General features: G+C 36.7%; 1 protein-coding gene across 4 annotated transcripts in view; it reads left to right on the forward strand.

Moving 5' to 3' along the window:
* ZCCHC4 (zinc finger CCHC-type containing 4) overlaps positions 1-18,447 on the forward strand; it is a 48,647-nt gene that overhangs the window by 5,843 nt on the left and 24,357 nt on the right. For 3 of the 4 annotated variants that reach the window (XR_004350084.1, XM_032633369.1, XM_032633371.1), the window contains 2 exons: positions 12,756-13,031; positions 13,557-13,637. Coding sequence is in view for 2 of the 4 variants with exons in the window: in XM_032633369.1 (XP_032489260.1) it covers positions 12,756-13,031; positions 13,557-13,637 (357 nt within the window). In the remaining 2 variants the exon portion in view is untranslated. Of the gene's footprint in view, positions 1-12,575; positions 12,658-12,755; positions 13,032-13,556; positions 13,638-18,447 lie in introns of all 4 variants that reach the window. The other variant, XM_032633370.1, reaches the window with a different exon arrangement.

The following is an 18,447-nucleotide window of genomic DNA, read 5'->3' on the forward strand; positions in this document are numbered from 1 at the left end:
CTTTATAATTGATGCTCTTATGCTTTCTTACATGCTTTCGACAAGAGTGAAAAGTTTGAAATCAGTCGTTTCTCAAAATTAAAAATTTTGCCTTTTTAAAACCAAAGGCTTGGGCTTCCCTGGTGGCGCAGTGGTTGAGAGTCCGCCTGCCGATGCAGGGGACACGGGTTCGTGCCCCGGTCCGGGAAGATCCCACATGCCGCGGAGCGGCTGTGCCCGTGAGCCATGGCCGCTGAGCCTGCGCGTCCGGAGCCTGTGCTCCGCAACGGGAGAGGCCACAACAGTGAGAGGTCTGTGTACCGAAAAAAAAAAAAAAAAAAAAAAGACCCAACACACCCAAAAATAAATAAATATATTTACAAAAAAAAAAAAAAAAACCAAAGGCTTACTAAATTACCTCTTCTATGTTATTAATTACTCTCTTAGTGTGTCTTCAGCTTGAGACTGGCAGATTATTCTTGTGTGTAAATGGATGTAAGGATGACGTACTGTTACTTGAGATTATAATTATTTTCTAATTTAACTTTATACAACTCATTTATGTTATCTTATTAAATAACTACTATATTTGAAAGTGTTAAAATGCATTAAAACATTATACCTATTCTATAAAGCAAACTTTTTATCTGTTACTCTGACATAGCAATAGCTTTTCATTGACTGATTTAGTTTTGAAATTATTAGAAAGGAATAATGGTAGCTATTGAGATAAATTGACCTTTCTTACTTGATTTTTATTATGGAACTGGCAGTGCTGCACAGACTTCTAGGTTCTACAGAATAGGATTTGATATTCATTTTTCTAATTTCACCCATGCTTTATATTTCCTATGTGTTCACTTGACAGACTTACATTTTGTGTCTGAGACTTGACTTTCCTTATAGTTTTTAGCTGCCTGTCATGCCCTGAAATGTGCTATTCTATTATGTAGTATGTTGACATCTTTATCGTGACTGCTGAAGTCTTAGGGAGGATATATTTTAATGCTAAAATCAGCATTAATTTATGTGCATCCCGATAGTTTTGTTTAGTTGATATTTCACTCGGTTATGTTTTTTTCAGAGCTCATTTAAACTCAGATTTTCAAGGTCTGCTATTAGGGAAATGCCATAAACATAATTTGTCTACTCCCGGAAAGTCAAATGGAACATCAAATGGAGATCAATAAAAATGACATTTCAAAATGCTAGCCTGCAATTTGTGAGTCATGCTGAGCCATGCAGCAGAATGAATTTCTTCTCCCCCCGGGTATGTGTAGTAAGTACAAATGAGGAAGGAGCACTGAGTAATCCTTAGTTCCTGAGAGTCTCAAGTTCTTCCTACCAAACTTAAGAAAAACCCCTTGTGTCTGAATGTTACGTTTAAAGTCATACAGTTCAATGATAATGATATAATTTTGAATAGAAATATGTACAAGATCTCAGTTGATCTTGTGTCAAGAGAAGGTTAATAAACTAGCAATGGAAGCTTTCTGAAGGACAGTTTTGACCAGGCACAAAATACATCAGTGGAGGTTCATTTAACATTGTTCTTTTTTTCCTTCATTTAAAAATAATTAAACTTAGTGCCTTAAGATAGTCCCATGTAGTGAGTGAATTGCCACACTAGCCCCTCGCTTTGAACTTTCATCTCTTCCTGGTGATTTTGCAGCTTCTGCTGCCTTCAGTTGGCTTCACTCGGTGTGTGATAGGCAGTCCTTCTGACCATATTTGAGTAGCAGAAGCTGGCACAGCGTTATCTATTTGGGGAGCTTCCTTTCTCCTTTTTCCTATAAAGCCCTTGATTGTTTTCATCATTCATTCAATGACAACTGTTTACTTCTCTAATATCAAAAGTGTGCTTCTGCTCCATTTCTCTGTTTTGGTCCCTGAGTGCATGTACAATAACTTTGTGTTTTGGGACTGAGCAATAGGATAATAGCAGTGACACTCCACCTACAGTCTGGCTGATGGCAGTTATAAATCATGTCTCAATATCCTAGATGCTAAAATGTGAAAATGTTTGCATCTTAGAGGTGATTGGATTTTGCTTTGTGATCCAATCTGACAGGCTTTCTTTTTTTTTTAATTAGTTAATTAATTTGTTTTATTTTTGGCTGCGTTGAGTCTTTGTTGCTGCGCGTGGGCTTTTCTCTAATTGCGGCGAGCAGGGGCTACTGCTGCTACCTCGTTGAAGTGAGTGGGCTTCTCATTGCGGTGGCTTCTCTCATTGTGGAGCGTGGGCTCTAGGTGTGTGGGCTTCAGTAGTTGTGGCACGCAGGCTCAGTAGTTGTGGCTCGCGGGCTCTAGAGTGCAGGCTCAGTAGTTGTGGCTCACGGGCTTAGTTGCTCCGCGGCATGTGGGGGTCTTCCCGGACCAGGGCTCAAAAAATCTGTGTCCCCTGCACTGGCAGGTGGATTCCTAACCACTGTGCCACCAGGGAAGCCCCCAGGCTTTCTTTCAATGGGTGGGTTTAGCCCGTTTTTATAGCGTATATGACAGATATGCTTGGTCTTAGTTTTATTATTTTTATACTTCCTGCTTTTATTGCTTCTTTTTATGCTCTTTCACTCTGTGGTCTGTATTTGTTTTTCTTTCTTTCTTTCTTTCTTTTTTGCGGTACACGGGCCTCTCACTGTTGGGGCCTCTCCCATTGCGGGCCACAGGCTCCGGACGCGCAGGCTCAGCGGCCATGGCTCACGGGCCCAGCCGCTCCGCGGCATGTGGGATCTTCCCAGACCGGGGCACAAACCCGTGTCCCCTGCATCGGCAGGCGGACTCTCAACCACTGCGCCACCAGGGAAGCCCTGTTTTTCTTTAATTTTTTAATTTTTATTTATTTTTGGCTGCGCTGGGTCTTCGTTGCTGTGCACGGGCTTTCTCTAGTTGCAGCGAGTGGGAGCTACTCTTTGTTGCGGTGCGCGGGCTTCTCGTTGCAGTGGTTTCTCTTGTTGTGGAGCACGGGCTCTAGGCACACAGGCTTCAGTAACTGTGGCGTGCGGGGTCAGTAGTTGTGGCTCACGGGCTCTAGAGCACAGGCTCAGTAGTTGTGGTGCACAGGCTTAGCTGCTCCGCGGCATGTGGGATCTTCCCGGCCAGGGCTTGAACCTGTGTCCCTTGCATTGACAGGCGGATTCTTAACCACTGTGCCACCCGGGAAGCCCTGTTTTTCTTTTTTTAATGTGTGTTTCTTCTGTATTTTTGTTCTAATGGTTGCCTTTGTAACTTTTTAAACCATATTTAATTCTTTTTTTTTTAGATTGCCTTCCTCCATCTAAAAATGAGAAATGATTACTTAATATGTTACTTCTTCCTCTCTTTCCTTCTCTATAATTACTATCTGATTTTTTTTATTAATAATTATTTTAAAAATTTATTTATTTATTTTTATTTTTGGTTGCCTTGGGTCTTTGTTGCTGCGCGCAGGCTTTTCTGTAGTTGCGATGAGCGGGGGCTACTCTTCCTTGCGGTTCGCGGGCTTCTCATTGGGTGGCTTCTCTTGTTGCAGAGCGCAGGCTCTAGGCTCATGGGCTTCAGTAGTTGTGGCACTCGGGCTCAATTACTCTCTGATTTTAGTTGGTTATTTCTTTTTAGGGTTAACCTTTATGCCTTTGAATATTGCTTATAGCTCTTTTACTTGGTTTTTCAGTTTTAAATTATATCTTTTGGCTGATGGCTCTAAAATATGAGAAAATCAATACACTTTTTGATTTCCCTTTCCCTTCCTCTTCCCATACCAGTTTTATTTGGTTTTATATTATTTACATTTTGTACTCTAACTGTAATTTTTCTGTTTTTAGTCTGTGGTCAAATAGATTTAGTGCTGACTGATAGCCCCTTTGCTGTAGTTTCTTCACTCATCTCCTATTTGGCTGAAATTCATCCTCTAGCAGTTTTAATTTTTTTAAAAAGGCTTTTATTAATCAAAAAATTTAAATCAAAATATCTGTGTGGCTATTGTATGATTCCATTTATATAAAAATATATAAATCATAATAACTTCTTTCCTACACAGCTTTTTATTTTCCTCCTAGTTAATAACAGTTTTGAATTTATTTGTTGTTATAGTGACTATTTGCTTAATTATTTATGTGCTTCAGAAATGATTCAACTGCAAACTCTCTGCCTGTTGTCTGAATCCTTTCAGAACATTCAAATGTAGCATAATCTATTGGTTTCATCTTCTTGGAGAAATTTGTCCTAGAGCTTTCAGAAATGTTCCCATCTGTAATGGTTGCCCTTTCTCCTTGGCATCCAGCTGTCCAGCAGGTTCTTCATGAAGGATCCAGGTAATATAACTATATAACCTGAGTTCTTCCAAGTCCAGAAATATTTAATTCCTTTATTCTTTTTTTTTTTGAAAATTAGAAATTTGATCTCTTTATTTTTTCTTTTACATATATATTTTTTAAATTGAAGTATTGTTTAATTTACAATGTTGTGTTAGTTTCTGGTGTATAGCAAAGTGATTCGGTTTTCTCTTTCTCTCTCTCTCTCTCTCTCTCTCTCTCTCTCTCTCTCTCTATATATATATATATATATATATATATATATATGTTCAGTTATATATTCTTTTTCAGATTCTTCTCCATTATAGTTTATTATAAGATATTGAATATAGTTTCCTGTGCTATACAGTAGGACTTTGTTGTTTCTGTTTTATATACAGTAGTGTGTATCTGCTAATCCCAAACTCCTAATTTATCTCTCCCCACCCACCTTTCCCTTATGGTAACCATAAGTTTGTTTTTTATGTCTGTGTAACTCTTTTATTCTTGAATGGCACGGTACTTAAGTATAACATTATTTGGGTGTATGTTTTACTTGGGGACTTTGCAGGATTGCTTCATGTCCTCCAGAGCAGTACTTCTTAAATGATCTGTGTTAAAGGGTCAGTCTTTTGCTTGTTTGCTTGTTTTATGTTTTTATTTTTATTTCTAGTCCACTGGGATCAGATACGTCTGTAAATATAATAGAAATAAATAACTAGAAAATAAAATGGAAAAAAAGAGAAGACATACAAAATACAAGCCCACATTTTTTGTTATTAGATTGAACAGACCTAAAAGTACTCTAATTGGTATAAAAGTTTCTAAACATGTACTCTGGATGTCTGTCTTTGTCTCATCAGGAACTGGAAACATTTGGCGGCCAGCTCCAGTGCATGGCCCTCTTTGCGGAGCACTGTTCTAGAGTTAAGTAGGTACTGTAGATGTCTGGGGCCAGTTTGATTTTGACCACCCAGCAGTTGGCTTGATCTTTTTCCTGAATGCTTAAAAGGAAGTAAATATTTTGAGATCTTGCATTTCTGAAAATACCTGTATGCGGATACTTGATTTATAACCTATACAGATGATAGAATTCTAGGTTGGGAATATCTTTCCTTCAGGGTTTGGAAGGCAGTGCTCCATTTTCTTCTGTCTTCATTATAGCTGTTGAGAAGTTGAAGTTCAACAAGTTCATTCTTGATCTCTTATGTGTGACCTGTGACTTGTTTAATCCCTCTGTCAGTTTTTTAGAATCTTTTTATTCCTAGGGATGTCACATGTCATGAAGATCTATCTGATGTAAGTCTGTTTTATTTTATTTTGCTTGGTGTTAGGTAAATCCTTTCAAACTGGAAACTCATGTTGTTGAGTTCTGAGAAATTTCCCAGATTATGTCCCTATTGCCAAAGAATGAAAAACCAAGTCTCACATGATTTTAGGGCAGAGTACAACCCAGTTCTTGCTTAGTGATCTTCTGGAGTTGTCTTTGTTTTCTTTGAGTTTAACTCTTCCCTTCCCTTTAAAGCACTTCTTAATACCTTTTATTTAGGAAAATTTCAAGCATACGCAAGAGCAGAGAGAACAGTATACTAAGAATGTCCTGCACCCACACCCAGCTTCCTCAGTCATCAGTACGAGGCTAATTTTGTTTCCCCTGTACCCTCTACCCCGACCTCCAATCTGGACATTATATAGTTCTACCTGGAAACACTTCTCTATGTATCTTAAGAGATAAGGCCTTTAAAAAAAGCATGATCACGATACTATTAAAATACCTAAAACATAAACAATTTTTTAATATTACATAGCATGCATTAGCGTTCAGTGTTTCTCTGGTTACCTCATAAATGCCAGTTTATAATTCGTCTGTTCAAATCAGGATCCATAGAGGCTTTACACATGGCAGTTGGTTGATATCTTTAATCTTTTATTCATTGAAGAAACAGAGTCATTTGTCTGATAGAAATTTCCATATTCTGAATTTGGTTGATTGCATCCTATAGTGTCAGCTAACATTTATTCTATCCCCTGTATTTCTTGGAAAGTAGAGGCGTCCCCAGAATCGAGTTCAGTTTTAGGAGCAACCTCTTCTGTAAGTTGTGTGGTCTGTTTCCTTTTATATCACGTCAAAAGGCAGATAATGTCTGGCTGTTCACTTAGTGTGTTATAAGATTGGTTGTGTGTTCAGGTCATATAGGTATAGGCCAGCCTATACCATCCATTATAAAGTTCTATGTCACTGTTTCTTCTAATGATTTCAGCAGTAATTGATGATCATTGCCTAGAGTTATAAGGGTTTACAAATTCCTGTCATCGCTCATGCATTTATTAGCTGCGATTCTTTAAAGAAGAACTTTGTTTCATCAGCTGTTGACTTAACCGTGTTTACAGTTCATCTGGGAAGTCAAGATAAATGTTTAATTCTTCCCCTCTTATTGTTTGTTTTCAGCCTGTTTTCAGAATAATGATTCGGTACCCCAGCTACTTACAGAGTTGACTTATCAGGGTCATTGTTCTTGTATTTTTAATATCACTATGAAAACATGTATTTTAAAAATTTAGTTATTTTTTAGTTAATTGAAATTATTCTTTTTGGTATAGCACTGTTTGAATTTGATTTAATTTTTACAATATGATGGAAGTTATAGGTAGGGTGCCCATATAATTTTAATCCAAGCCAGAATACTTTCTGTGAGTAAAAGGGGGCACTAATTAGATGGAACTCCAGGACAGCAGATGTAAACTGGGACTGTCCTGGGCAAACAGGGGTGTATGGGCACCCTGGAGGAATGTGGGTTGTTAGGGGGAAGTTAACATTTTTTCCCCAAAATTTTCAGCTTCACTGAAGTACAATAATTTATGTACAATAAGTTGCATGTATTTAAAATTACAGTTTGATAAGTTTTGACATGAAACCATCTACTCATGAAACCGTCACCACAATTAAGAAGATGAACATATCCAGTACCCCCAAAAGTTTCCTCCTCTACCATTGTCCTATATTCCTCCATCCCCAAAGGCCGCAGATAACCACTGATCTGCTTTCTGTCACTATGGATTAGTTTGCATTTTCTAGAATTTTATATAAAGGAATTATACAGTATATAGTATTTTTTGAGGGGATGTGTGTCTAGCTTCTTTTACTTAGCATAAATATTTTTGATGTTCATCCATGTTTAAGTGTTTGTATCATTAGTTTATTCCTTTTTATTCCTGAATAATACTGTGTTGTATGGATATATTTTCACCTGTTTGTAGACATTCAGGTTGCCTCCAGTTATTGCCTATTACAAATAAAGCTGCTACAAACATTTGTGTATAAGGGTTTGTATGGACTCATGTTTTTATTTCTCTTAGGTAAATACCTAGGAGTAGAATGGCTGGATCATATGATAAATGTGTTTAACCTTACCAAACTGTTTTCCGAAGTAGCGGCATCATTTTACATTCCCACTAGCAATTTATGAGGTTCCAGTTTCTCCCCATTCTACACAACACTTATTATTATTTTTTAAATTATAGTCGTCATATTAAGTGTGATGTGGTATCACATTGTGGTTTTGATTTGCATTTCCTTTGATTGCTAATGATGTTGAGCATCTTTCCATGTGCTTATTGGCTATTTGTATATCTTCTTTGGAGAAATGTCTGTTCACTTCCTTTGCCATTTTTTAGTTGGTCTAATTCTTTTTATTGTTGAGTTGTAAGTATTCTTATGTATTGTGGATGCAGTTCCTTTACCAGATACACGATTTGCATACATTTTCTCGTTCTTGGGTTGTCTTTCCACTTTCTTGGTGGTATCCCTTGCAAAACAAAAGTTTTTAATTTTGATTAAGTCCAATTTATTTTTTCTTTTGTTGCTTATGATAAGGGTGTCTTTTGAAGAAAAGTTTAAAATTTTGATTTCCAATTTATTGGGGTTTTTTTTTAATACTTTGTGCTTTTTAAGTCCTATTTAAGAAATCTTTGCCAAATACAATCATTATTATTCTCTCCTATGTTTTCTTCTAGAAGTTTTATAGTTTTAGCTCTTAGATTTAGGTCTATGATGCATTTTGGCTTAGTTTTTCTTTTTCTTTTTTCTTTTTTTTTTTTTGGCTGTGCTGCATAGCATGTGGAATCTTAGTTCCCTGACCAGGGATTGAACCCATGCCCCCTGCATTGGAAGCATGGAGTCTTAACCACTGGACTGGGAGGGAAATCCTTGCTTAGTTTTTAAATATGATATGAAATAGGGTCAGGCTTTTGAACTTTTTAAAATCAGTTTTTCAGTATCTTGTAAAAGTCCTGCTGAGATTTTAATTGAAATTGTGTTGAATTTATAGATAAAATTGGAAAGAATTGACATCTTAATAATACTGAGTTTTATAATCCATAGCCATAGTATATCTCTCCAGTTACTAAGTCATCTTTAATTTTTCTCTATGACATTTTGTAATTTTCAGTGTACTGGGGTTATATGTCTCTTGTCAGATTTATTCCTAAATATTTTATATTTTTAATGCTATTTTAAATTGTTATATTTCAGATTCTGATTATTTATTGCTAGTCTGTAACAATAGAGTTGATTTTGTATATTATCTTTTATACTTGATACGCTTACTTATTTAACAGCTTTTTTGAAGATTTTCTTAGGACTTTCTATATACATGATCATGTCTGTGAGTAAAGAAGTTTTAATGTTTCCTTTCTAATCTGTGCCTTTTATTTCTTGTCTTATCAAAGTGGCTAGAATCCCTGGTCAGTGCTGAGTAGAAATGGTAAGCGTAGACATCCTTGCTTTATTCCAGTCTCAGTAAGAATGCATTCAGTCTTTCATCAGTGGTGTTAGCTATAAGTTTTTCTTAGATGCCCTATATTAGGTTATGGAGGTCCCCTTCTATTCCTAGTTTTCTGAGATTCTTTATCACAAATGGATGTTTGATTTTTGTCAAGGGCTTTTTTCTGCATCTAATGAGATCTTTTATTTTTTTGATTTTTAATATGGTGCATTGCACTGATTGAATTCAGACATTAAAGCAACCTTGCATATCTGGGGTCAACTACACTTGGTCATGATGTATTACCATCTTTATATATGTGTTTTTGATTGACTAAAGTTTTGTTAATAATTTTGAGTTTGTGTTCATGAAGTATATTGGTGTTTAGTTTTCTTATAATTTTTTTTCTGGTTTTGGTATTGGAGTAATGTTGGCCTAATGAAATGAAGTGGGAATTATACCCTCCTTTCTGTTTTTTGGAAGAATTTGTACAGAATTGGTATTGTTCCACTGTTTTCTAATTTCCAGTGAGAAATCTGGTATCATTCTTATCTTTGTTCTTCCATGTCTTTTTTCCCTCTGGTTTCTTTTAAGATTTTTCTCTTTATCAACTGATCTTCAAATAATTTTATTATAATGTATCTTATAGTTTTCTTCATTTCTTGTGCATGGGGTTCACTGAGCTTCTTTGATCTTTGAATGTAATTTTATAAAATTTTAACCATTATTTTCTTCAAAAAATTTTCCTCCCCCTCCCCCCTTTCAGGGGTCCATTTTCATGTATTTAGGCCCTTTGCTGTTTCATTTTGGATAGTTTCTAAGGCTGTGCCTTCGAGTACACCAATGCTTTTTTTTTTTTCTGTAGTGTCTGAGCTGCTGTTAGTCACATCAAGGTTATTTTTCATTTCAGACAATTAAAAAATCTTTATAGGTTTGATTTGGGTCTTTTTGTATTTTCCATGGCTTTCCTTAGGCTCATGCTTTCCTCTACTTTCTTGAACATATGGAATATAGTTACAATAAAATGGCTTGAGTGTTTTTGCCTACTGATTATATTATCTCTGTCATTTCTGAGTTGGTTTGAATTGATTGGTTTTTTTTTTTTTTTTTTTCTCTAATCATGGGTCATGTTTTCTTGTTTCTTTGCATACCTGGTTATATTTGATTCAGTGCTGGCAGTGTGATTTTTACCTTGTTGTATACTGGATATTTTTTATTCCTTTACCTATTTTTGAGCTTTGTTCTAAGATACAGTTAAGTTACTTGGCTAATGTTTGATACTCTTGAGCAGGAGTTGGCCAACGACAGTCTGCAGGCCAAATCTGGCCATTGCCTGTTCATTTCTGTTCAGGTTTGTGGTTGCTTTTGTGCTGCAGCGATAGAATAGTCGTGACAGAGAGAATGGATGGCCTGCCAAGCTCAAAATATTTACTGTCTGATCCTTTATAGTCCCTTGCTTTTGAAGGCTTATCTTTAAGCCTTTTGGAGGACCAGAGCAGCCTTGGGGTAGGGCTGATTTCTTCCCACTCCTGAGGCTGTATGTCCTGAGCGCCCTACCTCATCCTTGTGGATTCAGAGGTTTCTCACTCTGGGCCCTGGGTGATTGTTCTACCTGCTCATTTCCAGCAGTCCTCTCTCTCTCGGTAGGTAGTCTTTTCACGCACCTGCTAATCAGTGCTCAGCATAGACTGGAGGGGAATCTCAGCAGGCCTTGGATCACTAGCTCAGTGTCTGCTGTCTGCCTTCCGTGTACTCCATGCGTACCATCCAGTGCTCTGCCTTGTGGATCCAGCTGCCTAGGCCTCCACGATTTCAAAACTCTACCTCATCAACTTGTTGTGCTGTGTTTGGGGCCTCCATCCTGTGCAGCCAGCTCTCCACAGGCAGGAAGCTGAGCAGCCGTACTGCTCACTCACCTCTTCCCTTCTCTCGGCGTTTGCTCTTTGGGCTGCCAGTTGTCCGATATCTTTTTTTCCTACTTTTTTCTTTTGTCCAGTATCTTAAAACTGTGGTTTCATATATTTTATCAATTTTTTTGAGGGCCAGGATGGTAAATCTGGTCTCTTGCTTTTTCGTGGCTGAATGTGGAAGTCTTCAACAATGAACAGCTACTAATGAATGGTAATAGTAGTAAATTCAGTGTGTCTGTTGCCAAGGAAGGTGCTGGTTCCTTCCACTTGCATCTCATGTCTTAGGGGCCCTTTTCTCTACTGACACTCTTACTTTGAATTACTATTAAAGTTTCTTCTAATATCATGCTCCTTTCTCTTTCCAGTCATAGATAAAGCTGTCAAAAGAACAGTTATCATAGAAATAGAAACAAATTACCAGCATGATGAGCTTATTTCTTGCTATCGCCATTCAGAATACCTATTTCTCACTGCCTTGGGTGCTTTGAAGTGAAACTGTGCTTATATACAGAAAGTTTTAATACCCACTTTGATTCTATGTTAAGTTCACAGCTTTTACAGTGCAGTTCAGAGTTTAGTTCAACTGAAATCATATGACTGTTTTCAAACTCTAAGAATCCTTTAGTGCACTATTTGACATGCTTAGATCTAGACATTTCTGACCCTCTATGAGCCATGATAATCTTACTTATTTTTCTTTTGTTTTCTTATTCTGCTTTCTTTTTTAAATTTTTAAAAATTTATTTATTTATTTTTGGCTGCTTTGGGTCTTCATTGTTGTGAGCGGGCTTTCTCTAGTTGTAGTGAGCGGGGGCTACTCTTTGTTGTGGCGCACGGGCTTCTCATTGCAGGGGCTTCTCGTTGCGAAGCAGGGGCTCTAGGCACGCGGGCTTCAGTAATTGTGGCACACGGGCTCAGTAGTTGTGGCTCGCGAGCTCTAGAGCACAGGCTCAGTAGTTGTGGTGCATGGACTTGGTTGCTCCACAGCATGTGGGATCTTCCTGGACCAGGGCTTTAAGCCACGTCCCCTGCGTTGGCAGGCGGATTCTCAACCACTGCGCCACCAGGGAAGTCCATCTTACTGTGAATTCTTAGCTGGATTGCATATACAAAATCAGCAGTTTTAAAAACGTACTGTGATTGTCTTCTCTCTTTAATCATCAGTAATAAAATGGAAAGAGGGGGGAAAAAACCCAAAGTAGTGGCTTTGAAATCAGATATAAAGATGACTTGAAAGGGATCAAATAGGCTATCTGGTATCGTATTTCTTAAGGCTTTGATTATTGTTTTGCTGCTTTGGGGTGAGCTTCTCAGAACTGCCTCCATCAGTACTGCTAAGAATAGAGGAACTTTGTGGGAACATTTTTTCTTTTAGGAGGTAATTTTTCTTGCTATGTATGCCATAAGAAATTGAAGAATGATCTTAATTTCTCATTTGAAAATGACTGTCTTACTGAGCCAGACTGTTTAACACCTCCAAGTTAGAACACATGGATTTGTCAATAAATTTAAAGGTGATAGTAGTCTCCGTTACTACTAGGTTGTTTGAATAATATATTATATTCACATTTTTAAATGGATATTGATCTTCAGCCAGTGACTAAATTGGAGCATCTCAATTTTTAAGAAATCGCTGATTCTTTTCCACTTTGTAGGTATGCAGCCAGACATAAATCCTAGCCAACATTCCACAGATTGTTTCGTACCTTTGCTTCTTCATGCAGTACTCTTTAGGAGGTAATAATACTTTTTGCATGTTAAACCTGGCGAAAATCAATTGTCTTTAAAGCAACAAACTTAAAATGTATTCCTTTGTGTTTTGTTGTGTCTTGAAGGTACTTGAAGTTTATTGAATTGCCCTTGTCTCAGAGAAAGTTTTGTCAAAGATGTCAGCAGTTGCTGTTGCCAGATGATGAGGAAAAGCATCGCAAGCATCAGATAGTGGGTGATATTTCTATCACCCAGTTAAAAAGGCCCAGTCAACTCCTTTATCCATTGGAAAACAAGAAGACAAATGCCCAGTATTTGTTTGCTGATAGGAGCTGTCTGTTCTTGGTAGACCTACTCTCTACCCTTGGGTTCAGAAGAGTACTGTGTGTCGGGACACCAAGGTATGTTATATGGTATTTTAAACATTCTCCCATCACCACTATTTAAACTGTAAGAAAATTTATTAAGTAGTTATTTATTGGGTTGGCCAAAAAGTTCGTTCAGGTTTTTCCGTAAGATATGGAAAACCCAAATGAACTTTTTGTCCAACCCAATACTATGTGCAGGTTACGACATGAAGCTTCAAGTGTACAAAGGAAATATAAAGCATGGTCCCTCTGTGAGGAGTTTGTAATCTTTATTCCATTTGAGAGAAATCTTTGTAGATTTCTGGTACATGATAGGAGATTCTTTCTGATTTGATTCTTAAGTTATTTATTATTTTAGAGTTTTCTGTTTCAGATGAGATCCATCCACTGTTTTAAAAATATTTGTGAAATTTAAACCTTGCTTATACTTGCCAAATTTTCTTCAGTGTTTCACTGAAATATTAGAAATATCAGGAGAACATTGATGGGTTTTTTGTTTTCTTGTTATCTATGGCATTTGTAATTTCTTATTAAATTTGCTTTCACTAATTGCTTTAGGTTGCATGAGCTGATCAGGTTGAAAGCATCAGATGACAAGAAGTCTAACATTAAAAGCCTTTTATTGGATATTGATTTTCGGTAGGTTTACAAAGTATAATATTTATTCTCCTTCATTGTGTTCTGTTTCTTTTTAATGTTTTCGTCTTATTAATCCTATTACAATCCTTTACTTAACATTTAGAAGTAGTGATTGGTTATAAGGTATCATTTTAGTCATATAGACAACATGTAATCTTCCATATTTCAAACAGGGAGGTGGTAGATTTCTCCTTTTGCTAGTGTGTTTCCTAAATTTTCTCTGTGAATAGGTCTAGTTGTCTTTGGCTTATAATTTAGAGATACATTTCAATTGAGTGAAATTTCTTCTAATATACTTATTTTTCAAGGGTAATTCCAAATTTCCTCCAGAATTTTGTTTCATCATGATGTTTTAAGTGTGATAAGACATGTATTTTAATATTTTTACTGGATGATATGCATACTGTCTTTCACTGGACATGACCTGAAGTGAAGGGAGCGCTAACTAGGAAATAGAAAAGTCCCGAGGCAGAGGATAAACAAACAGATAAGCTTTGTGGGAGAGGGTCAGAATTAAATGGCACCTGATGTGTTGGAACAAACAGGTGAGATAGTGGACCACATCTTGAGTCCCCCCTCTGGTGGTAATTGAGAAGATACAGACGTTTGATTTACAACACAGGATGGCAAATGTGTCCATCCTCAGACTCTCTGATTCTGTAAACTTGAAGTACTCTTCCTAGTGTCTGTAATTGTTTGATTTCCAGGAGTTCATGGTGAGTCTGTAAGATACCGTGTTCTCAGTATATTTTACTTGTTCTTGAGTGTATTGAAGGAATCGGGCTTTGAGTTTCTTTTTATTTAATCTGATAGAGTCTATTTGGCCAATATTCCAGCATTTGCTGGATTCTCTCTAGTATTATTACTCAGCTTCTCTATGAAATTACATATGCTTTTTCTCCCTAAAAACAGGCAGACAGATTTTTAAAGTGTAGAAAGTCACAATAAAATGTACAGCTTTCGTTATTTATTTTTCTTTAGACTTCCAAGTCAACTTTAGGTTATCTAATATAAGCACATATGTTTCTCAGAAATAACCCACACTTTCTGTAACCCTCATCCCTTATTAACAGGACTAGCACACACTTTACAAATACCTGCTTGATGTGAGTAATCCTCGGGAAAATGGAATTCCATAAGTGATAATATGGACTTCTTCTTAAACTCAAATTCTTTTTTTAAATTGAGTTATAATTCACTAAAATTTACCATTTTAAAGTGTGTATTTCAGCAGTTTTTGGTATATTCACTAGGTTTTGCAGCCATCACCCATGATTCCAGAACATTTTTAATCACACTACAAAGAAACTCCTTACTTCCCCTAATAACCATTAATCTGCTTTCTGTCTCCATGGATTTGTCTATTCTGGATGTTTTATATAAATGGAATCATACAATGTGTGACCTTTATGTCTGGCCTCTTTCACTTTAGCATAATGTTTTCAAAATTCCTCCATGTCATAGCATATAACTGTACTTCCTTTTATGGTTGTATAATATCCCATTGTATGAATATCTCAATTTCTTTTTTAACTACCATGTTTCTTTCCTAAAGTATTATTGTTAAATTATTATAAATGTATTATTTTAAAGGTAGAAATTTAACTTTTGAGGTCTTATAATAACAATATTAACAATGACTAGTATTTAGTGAGTACTTGTCACTTGTCAAACCCTATTCTAAATCCTTTGATCCTCACAACAGACCTATAAGGCAGATACTATTAACATTCTCCTTTTCCTCAGAATAGAAAACTGAGGTACAAAGAAATTAAATAACTTGACCAAAGTCACAGTTTATAAATGTCCAGCTCAGGATTCAAACCCAGTCAGTCTGGCCCCCAAAATTAAATTATCCTCTGGAAATAACTTTGCTTTTGGAAGTGTATATAAGCCTTTCTTATATAACCTATATTTCTCTCTTGTCATCCTTCTAGGTTGCCCTTTTTCCACCTATCCCCATGCTTTGTTCCACAATAGTTTTCAAATGCGTTAATAACTGGTTTCCAGGTTATTCATGTATTTAGAGTCAGGCATTCATATTAGTCAGGAATCTTTCTTTCATTAGAGTCCCAGAAATCCATTTATGTCACTGGGAATGTATTGGCTCACACTACTGGAGTCTAGGGTATAACAGGCTTCAGTCCAGTTGAGATCCTGGGCCTCACAGTTTTTTAGAGCTCTGTCTTTCTCTCTCTCTATCTCTCATTCTGTGTTTCTGTCTGTACTGGCCTTATTCTTCAGACAGCTTCCTTCATTCTGCCAAGGACTTTGGTGGGCAGCAGCTTTAAACTTACATAGTCTCAGCTGAACTGCCCAGTAGAAAAAGAATCTTTCCCAAGAGCTCCAGCAGCAAAACTCCAGTGAGTACTCTGCCTACCTTGCCTGGGGTTACATAGCCATCCCAGAATCATCACTGTGGCCTGGCAGATAGAGTGCTAAGGAGTGGGTTCTCCATAGGAAATGGATGTTTGACTGAAACAAGGGGAGATATAGGTACTAGAAAGACAAAAAAAAGACAAAAAAAAAAGATGTCCACAACTGAATTATTCAAGACAATATATGTCAGTTGTCAGCAGCACATACGTTTTCATCTCTCTTGGGTATTGTATTAATTTGCTAGGGCTGTCATAACAAAATACCACAGACTGGGTGGGTTAAACAATAGAAATTTCCCACAGTTTTGGAGGCTAGAAGTCGAAGATCAGGGTGTCAGTAGGTTTGGTTTCTTCTTTTTTTTTTTAAATTTATTTTATTTATTTATTTATTTATTTTTGGCTGTGTTGTGTCTTCGTTGCTGTGCGCGGGCTTTCTCTAGTTGTGGAGAGCAGGGGCTACTCTTCGTTGTGGTGCACGGGCTTCTCATTGCAGTGGCTTCACTTGTTGCAGAGTATGGGCTGTAGGTGTGCAGGCTTCAGTAGTTGTGGCACACGGCCTCAGTAGTTGTGGCTCGCAAGCACTAGAGTACAGGCTCAGTAGTTGTGGTGCATGGGCTTAGTTGCTCCATGGCATGTGGGATCTTCCCAGACCAGGGCTCGAACCTGTGTCCCCTGCATTGGCAGGTGGATTCTTAACCACTGCGCCACCAGGGAAGTCCCAGGTTTGGTTTCTTCTGAAATCTCTCTCCTTGGCTTGCGGATAGCTGCCTTCTGTGTCATCACATGGTCTTTCCTGTGTGTGTGCACATCCCTGGTATCTCTTTATGTGTCCAGATTTCCTCTTCTTATAAAGATACCAGTCATATGCATTGGGGCCCACCCTAATGACCTCCTTTTAACTTAGTCACCTCTTAGTACACCTGAAATTAACATAACATTGTACATCAATCATATTTCAATTAAAAAATTTTTTAAAAGATAAATGCTTAAAAATTAATTTAATTACCTCTTTAAGGGCCCTCTCTCCAAATATAGTTACCTTTTGAGAGACTGAGGGATCAGTGCTTCAGCATATGAATTAGTTGAGGGGACACAACTGAGGCCATAAATATACCTAGGAGTAGAATTGCTTGGTCATGTGGTGATTCTGTGTTTAACTTTTTGAGGGACTCCCAAACTGTTTTCCAAGGTGACTGCACTGTTTTACTTTACCAACAGCAATGTATGAGAGTTCCAATTTCTCCACATCTTTGTCAACACTTGTTATTCTCTGTCTTTTTGAAGTAGTGTCTCATTGTGGTTTGTTTTGCATTTTATTGGTGGCTAATGTTGTTGAGCATGTGCTTATGGTCAATTGTTTATCTTTTTGGAGAAATGTCTATTCAGTCCTTTGCCCATTTTTAAAATTGGTTATTTGTCTTATTGTTGAATTGAAAGAGTTCTCAATATATTCTGGATACTAGACCCCTATCAGATATATGATTCGTAAATATTTTCTCCCGTTCTTTGTGTTTTTTCACTTTTGATGGAGTCCAATCATTCTGTTTTCTTTGGTTGCATGTGTTTTAGGTGTCATACCAAGAAACTATTGCCTAATCCAAAGTCATGAATATTTACACTTGTTTTCTTCTAAGAGTTTTTAATTTTACCTCTTATATTTAGGTCATTGATTTCTTTTGAGTAATTTTTATATATGGTATGAGGTAGGGGTCTAACTTTATTCTTTGCATGTGGATATCCAGTTGCCTTGGCACCATTTGTTAAAATGATTATTCTTTTCCCATTGAATGGTCTTGGAACCTTATTGAAAACCAAATGACCATAAATGTATGGATTTATTTGTAGACTCTAAATTCTATTCCATTGATCTATGTCTGTCGTTATGCCAGTCCCACACTATCTTCATTATTGTTGCTTTGTACTGAGTTTTGAAATTGCAAAGTGTGAGTCTTTCAACTTAATTCTCTTTCAAGATTGTGTTGGCTATTGTGGGTTCCTTGCACTTCTATATGAATTTTAGAATTACCTTCTCAGTTTCTACAAAAAAGCCAACTGGCATTTTCATAGGGATTGAATTGAATTTATAGATCAATTTGAGGGGTATTTTCATCTTAATATTAAGTGTTCTGGTTCATGAATATGAGATGTCTTTCCATTTATTTAGATATTCTTTAAGTTCTTTAAACAATATTTTGTAGTTTTCAGTGTGCAAGACTTGTACTTCTTTTGTTAAATTTGTTCCTAAACACTTTATTCTTTTTGTTGCTATTGTAAATAAATTGTTTTTTAAAATTTTATTATCTATTGTTCATTGCTACTGCCCTGTTTACTTGTTTTTAAAAAATTACAATAAAGTACACATAGTAAATATAAAATTTACCATGTTAAACATTTTTTAAGTGTATAGTTCAGTAGTGTTAAGTAAGTGAAGT

This window comes from Phocoena sinus, chromosome 5, assembly GCF_008692025.1.
Source record: "Phocoena sinus isolate mPhoSin1 chromosome 5, mPhoSin1.pri, whole genome shotgun sequence".
In the NCBI taxonomy this organism is placed as follows: Eukaryota; Metazoa; Chordata; class Mammalia; order Artiodactyla; family Phocoenidae; genus Phocoena; species Phocoena sinus.